The sequence below is a fragment of the Cajanus cajan genome, chromosome 1 (genome assembly GCF_000230855.2).
Source record: "Cajanus cajan strain Asha chromosome 1, NIPB_CcT2T_4, whole genome shotgun sequence".
NCBI classification, from domain to species: domain Eukaryota; kingdom Viridiplantae; phylum Streptophyta; class Magnoliopsida; order Fabales; family Fabaceae; genus Cajanus; species Cajanus cajan.
The window spans coordinates 41,097,091-41,103,215 of NC_138517.1; the positions used below are offsets into that span (position 1 = coordinate 41,097,091).

The 6,125-nt window shown below is 31.6% G+C and overlaps 1 protein-coding gene across 1 annotated transcript; it reads right to left on the minus strand.

The window, feature by feature from the left end:
* Positions 1 to 262: 262 nt before the first annotated feature.
* LOC109791760 (uncharacterized) lies at positions 263 to 4,522 on the minus strand. Its single transcript, XM_020351106.3, has 6 exons — positions 4,325 to 4,522; positions 3,297 to 3,393; positions 2,695 to 2,911; positions 1,757 to 1,887; positions 1,548 to 1,679; positions 263 to 1,447 (listed from the first exon to the last, which is right to left on the minus strand). The coding sequence occupies exons 1-6, from the start codon at positions 4,411 to 4,413 to the stop codon at positions 437 to 439; spliced, it is 1,677 nt and encodes a 558-aa protein (XP_020206695.3). The 5' UTR covers positions 4,414 to 4,522; the 3' UTR covers positions 263 to 436.
* Between the last annotated feature and the right edge of the window lie 1,603 nt (positions 4,523 to 6,125).

A 6,125-nucleotide genomic window follows, 5' to 3' on the forward strand; every position in this document is an offset into this window, starting at 1 on the left:
CTCTTGAAGTCATTTAATCTCTTCTCTCATATATATATATATATATATATATATATATATATATATATATATATATATATATATATATAATAAAAAGATAGAATTTGCTTCTTAAAAAAAAACTAAAAAAACTGGTGATTTTTAAAATGTCCAATTTAGATCAACACATCGACAATTAAATATTTACTTTTTTAATTAAAAATAACACTTTTAATAAAATGGTAAGCCCGTAGTAGGAGAATCAACGGTAAATGGTAAACACTTGAAGGAACATAAACTAAACCATGACTAAACATGAGAGTGTAAACATTACAGGTATTCTAATCAAAGGTTATAATTCTACCCTTAACCAGATCCAAAACACTTGAAGGAACATAAACTAATCATACATGAACTAAACATAGGAGTGTAATACAACTACCAACTGTAAGAGAAATTAAAATGGAAAAGATGCTCTAAATAGGACATATGCATCTTTGTCTGCTTCTAGTTGATCTCCAAGGGTTTTTTCTTTGGCCTCAATCTCTGCAAGATCAAAAACCAGATCTTTAGCCTGATGAGCCCACACGATGACATCATTCTTTAGTGTTTCTCTTTGTTTCTGGCCTTCACTAATAGCCGACTCAAAAGTTTCCCTCTCTTCCTTCAGTTTGGATAACTGTTCTTCAATTTGTTGAATGCAAGAAGATATTTGATTGACCCTATTGTTGGCATTCGAAATGGATGTAGTGATTTGTTGGTGTGTATGTTTAGCTTCTTGCAGTTTAACAAAGATATCTTGTTTAGCTTCGTCCAGTTCAACTTTCTTCATTCCGGCCATATCACATTCTTTGCGGTGAGTAACAGCATTGTTGAAGAAGAGTCTGAAAGCATTTATGAAGTCTTGCTGGGCAAGAGAAAGAGACTTCTCATTCTTCTGCAACTCTTCAAGAATAAGTAGGGCCTTTGAGATTTGTTCATAGTCAGCAACAAAATCACCAAAACTAAAGGTCTGCATCAAGTCTTTTAGCTCTTTTAACAGAACAACAGCAGAGGAACTTTGAGCTTTTAGTTGTTCTGATTGTGGCATCTTGGAAGAAATGGAAATCTTCCCTGTCAGAATATTTTCAATAGCACTCAAAGGGTCATCTTCGATCATCTTGTTAATGGCTTCTCGATTGAGTGGGGTGTTTACAGTAGAGACTTCATCAACCTGATCTTGAGCATTGGCTGGAGCATGGTTCACCTTCTCTGACTCTTTGATGAGGCTTTTACTCAATACTTGCTCAGCAGTATTTGTATTTTCAATATGACCAGGTGAAGGAGGATCTTGACGATGGAGAGATGCAGTAGTAGAACTTAAAATTTCAATAGTTGAAAGCTCTGTAGGGGAAGTTTTCTTTGATGGGGACTTGCTTGTTTGCCCTTTCCCATCTACTTGTGAATTTTCTGCAGTACTTGTTTGCCCCTGTTATGATTAGAAGAAATGTTGACTTGATTAAGTAGTAGAGATACTTGACATGCAGTGATGCAAGTAATTTTGCCTTCAGTAGTGTAATTAATTTTACCTTCATTGAATCCTCAGATGAAGATACTTTAAGCACATTTTTGGCAGTTCTATCCGCCACATGTTTTACTCTTTTAGATCTTCGGGGTGTTGATGAAGGACTCCATGTCTGGTTGATTACAAACTCGGTAGGCTGCTAGGAAGAAGAAATTCAGAAGAAAGACAATGCAGTAAGTTTTGCGCAATTCAAACAAATCAAATAGGAGTTACCTTTGTTTTACGTGGTCTTCCGCGTCTCAAATGTCCCAAAACTTCACCTGTGGAAGATGAATCTTCAGATTTCATCGTTGCAAAGTTGGTGTTTGATTCCCATTCTTCTTGTTCTTCAGGAGGACCCATCACTTCAGTTGTTTTTGAAATTAGAAAGAAAATCATTTTGGTTAAATATACGATGAAAATGTTGGAATGAAATGCATGAATTATATTAAATGTACCAAAGGGAGAAGGTTTCAGCATTTTGATACATTATGAAGAATGCCATAAAAACTATTTAGGTAGTCTTCAGTAAAATATTCAATTCTTTGGTTCCTATAAAGACCTAAAGGTCCACTTGGTGGGTCTGCAGACATCAATCTTGCTGAAGGGAGTATTAGGTAGTGCAAAAAACTTTGGATAAGGTTTTTTGAATTCCTTGTATTTAAGTCATGGCTTTGACACCTGGATAAGGTTTTTTGAATTCCTTGCATTTAAGTCATGGCTTTGACACCAAGGTCACCATGCAAGGCAAGTTATGTTTCTGATTAAAACAGTTAAGCACCTCAGCAAATAAAAGTTTACACCTTAGAGAGAACATTGGACTTACACAAGGGGATTTGAATATAAAAACCACTTCTAGATAACAAATGAGTAAGGAATTGAAAAATGGATTAAAAAAAACACCCGAGATCAACTTCTTTTGTCCTAATTAAGAAGAGTCTTTAGAAAATTTCCTATCATTAAAGTTACAAAAGAGTTGAAAAGCTTATACCTGTAATTCTGTAAATGAACAGACTAGATATTATATATCCACACAAATCATGTATGTATGTATGAACAAACATCACTATCAGTGACTGCGGCATGCAACTGCATGTCTGCAACTCTATCTACAAACATAATGTACCAGAGTACAAACATACATAGCTTCAATTTCTAAACAAAATTCTTACCAGATCTTGTTCTTGTTTTACCACTGCCCTCACAAAAATCCCGTGGTAGCATCTCCGTTGACCAATGTTTCGGAACATGTTGTGAACATTCAGGCAGTTGGCCTTCTCCAACTTGAGGTTGTTCTGGATTAGCCTTGGGCAGGTTGGTACCATCAACAGGCTTTGCATTGTTATACTCAGTTGATCTAGCTGCATTAGCTTTCAAATTTTCCAATACCTGCCCAACATAATCATTATGGTAAGCTCATTGAGGCCACGAAACAAACACATAAAAACAAGAGTTAATCACCTATATACTGCCAGTGTAAAGTTTTTTTACACTGACAACTAATTATATCTTTTAATTGTACCATGTCACTATAAACACATTTACTTTTAACAGTGACATGGCACAATTAAAAGATATAATTGGTTGTCAGTGTAAAAAAAACTTTACATTAACAGTGTATAAGTGATTAACTCTAAAAACAAACCATGTAATAAGGCACTACCCCAAAAACCATGAATCTAAACACAAGCCAAGAGTTTTGAGAATACCATTGGCATTGAGAGATGTTTAAATATGCAATCATAGCCTCCAACAAAATTGTAAATACCATCACCTGGATATGCTCGGGAGAAGTTAGGTGTACACCTGTAGACTCCGCCATAAGTACCACATTACAAATCTGGCAAATAGGCTGACATAATTCATTATACCTGTATGTACATGCAGACAGTAACAGTCAAAACCATATCAGGTATTATATTAAGAGTCTGTTTGGATACAAGTTGAAAGCTTTTTACAGACCTTATCTACCGAAAATAGAGAACATTTTCTAGTAGAGAAACTCTTAAAAGTGTTTCTAAACTTGTATCCAAACAGACTTAAAGAAAATAACACAAGCATTCCTTGCAAGCCCTTTCATTTAATTTTTCCAAAATCTAATACATAACTTGACATTCTCATTGCATATGGAAATGTTTTAAACAACCATATAAAGCTTGATTGGATAAAAATTAAAAGTGCTTTTGGGAGCTTCACTATTGTAAATAGAGTAATTTTTAGTAAAGAAACTTTCGAAAGTACTTCTAAGCTTATTCAATCAGACTCATAGTAGACAAAATGAAACACATCTTGAGAAAGCTTGGTTTTACGTTGAGGAATGTCTCAACAAGCACACGAGTAGCTATAATAAAATGTACACACTGTTGCAGACTCAAACAAAGTTCCCAACACATACATTACAAGAAAATTAAACAAATCAACAAATGGTCACAATGGCTAAAAAGAACGCGTTTAGGGACTATCATGTCTTTCTTGTATGAAGAACAAACAGGGTAAGAAAAAAAATCATGATGGGTGAGTTGCTGTGCTTGTAACTGAAGCAGTGAACAGTAACAAATAAACACATGCATGGGCAAAATTGGGAAAAGAGAAAAAGTAGAATCAAAGTTAGAGTTAAATGCATGAAGAAATGAAGAACAAAAACGGTAAAAAAATAAAATCACAAGAGCCTGATGGGTGAGTTACTGAATGGTAACAAATAAACACTTGCATGGGCATGGACAAAGAATTAAAACAAAAAAACAAAAAAAATGTTGAAGAAGTAAGAGTTAAATGCATGAAGAAGTGTAGCAAAGTACGAACCTCACAAGGGGAAACACTATGCCTTTGTCTTTCCTCTGGGTACTCAAACTAACAAGAGACAATGTGTTTCTCTTGATCGGAGTTTCCATGTGTTGTGTTCTTTGGAAGATGGTGAAAAACCAGCACTTTTGAAGATTCACTGCAACGAAAACGACGATGTTTTAATTGCTGTTGTTTTCTTTTGAGCTGAAATGCGTCTTTTCAGTAATAATGATACGTTGGAAAGTAACTAACTACATGAGGTAAATTTGGAAAAAGAAAAAAAAAACCTTTAAAAATTAAATTCGTTAAGATTTTACATCTAAATGAATTATGGGAGTGGATCACGGAGCAGCACCATGCATCAGGTCTTTAATTTGGGTTTATATTGTTCTAGATTACTAGTAATTAATCTCTTTATTTTTTTTAAATAAAATAGGAGTAATTTTTTTATCAATATTAAATAAGAAACCAGAAATTACAACTGGAATTGGGCATGTCTCCCAAGTGATGAAAGTGTGTTGGGAATATTTCCCACCCAATAAACATGAATAAAACAGTTTCCAAGGTTTATCCTTTTAAGACCTGAAACGCCTGGTTCGGGTTGATTCACGCTTAAATAAGGTTGTGTATATAACCGCGTTAAATCTTGGAACCAGCTATCCCATTCTTTGAATAAATATAATTAATTTTTTACTTAATTTCAGGATTTGCGATAATGGACGGTTACGGATCATAATTAATCAATATCTATACATTAATTAAACAAAATAAATATTTTAAGGCGTTTTTTTTCTTTTCTAGAGCGTTCTTATCGTATTCAATTGTTTATTTATCATTTTAAATTTGTATCTCAAAGATATTTAAACAAATTTAATTAGAAAAAGAAAGTGATTGAAAATCAAAAGCATTATGCAAGAACATTTCCTTTGTTCTTCAGCTAATATACAAAAAGAGTTAAATTAAAGCTAGACAATAATTTATGTTGGTTTTAGTGTTGTAATCGAATTTTAGTTTCTTTCGATAAAAATCTGATAATTTATATTAATGTAACGTTAAAAGTTGATATAATGTATTGGTATATCTGATTACCTTCATTATAATATATTTATCTTATTTAATATATTTATATTTTTGAGAAAACATATTAACATATATATTAATTTATATTTATAAAATTAGTGATTTATCTATAAATATATTGATAATATTATTGATATTAATTTATTAATAACATTTTAGTACTAATAATATATAAAAATTTAATTTATTTAGTTATATATATATATATATATATATATATATATATATATATATTATTTGATATATGAATGAAAATTTAATACATATATACTTTAATGTTAAATCCAAGGCTCATCAAGAATGGAATTGAATTGATGTTTAAAACTTTAAATGCACAACAAAATCATTTCAAACCTTGTTCTTGATTTCAAATAATACTACTTAAAATATTTATTATTGAAAAAGAATCTCTTGACTTTTAGAAAAGTTACTTCACAAACAAACATAAAATATTAAATACTTTATTTTAGATTATCAACAACTTGGAAATAGAATTTCAAGAACAATAAACAATATTAAAGATTAAAGTAAGATAATGTAAAAATAATGAGATTCACACAAAAATTTATATCGGTTCACTTTTCACAAAAAGTTAAATTTAGTATTCTGTAATCAACTATTGATCACAAATAATCTAATATAAATAAAAGTGTTATTATGAATCAAGTTAGTTAATTACACTTAAATCAAAGACATTCCTATAACTCCTATTAAAACTTTTGACTAAGGGGGGTGTATT

Bases quoted from the DNA above. Each gene is read 5' to 3' on its own strand.
- LOC109791760 (XM_020351106.3), bottom strand. From the start codon at position 4,413: ATGGAAACTCCGATCAAGAGAAACACATTGTCTCTTGTTAGTTTGAGT. The intron at 1,680-1,756 runs GTAACTCCTATT...TCTTCCTAGCAG, and splicing joins GAAGACCACGTAAAACAAAG to CCTACCGAGTTTGTAATCAA. The intron at 1,448-1,547 runs GTAAAATTAATT...TAATCATAACAG, and splicing joins CATCTGAGGATTCAATGAAG to GGGCAAACAAGTACTGCAGA.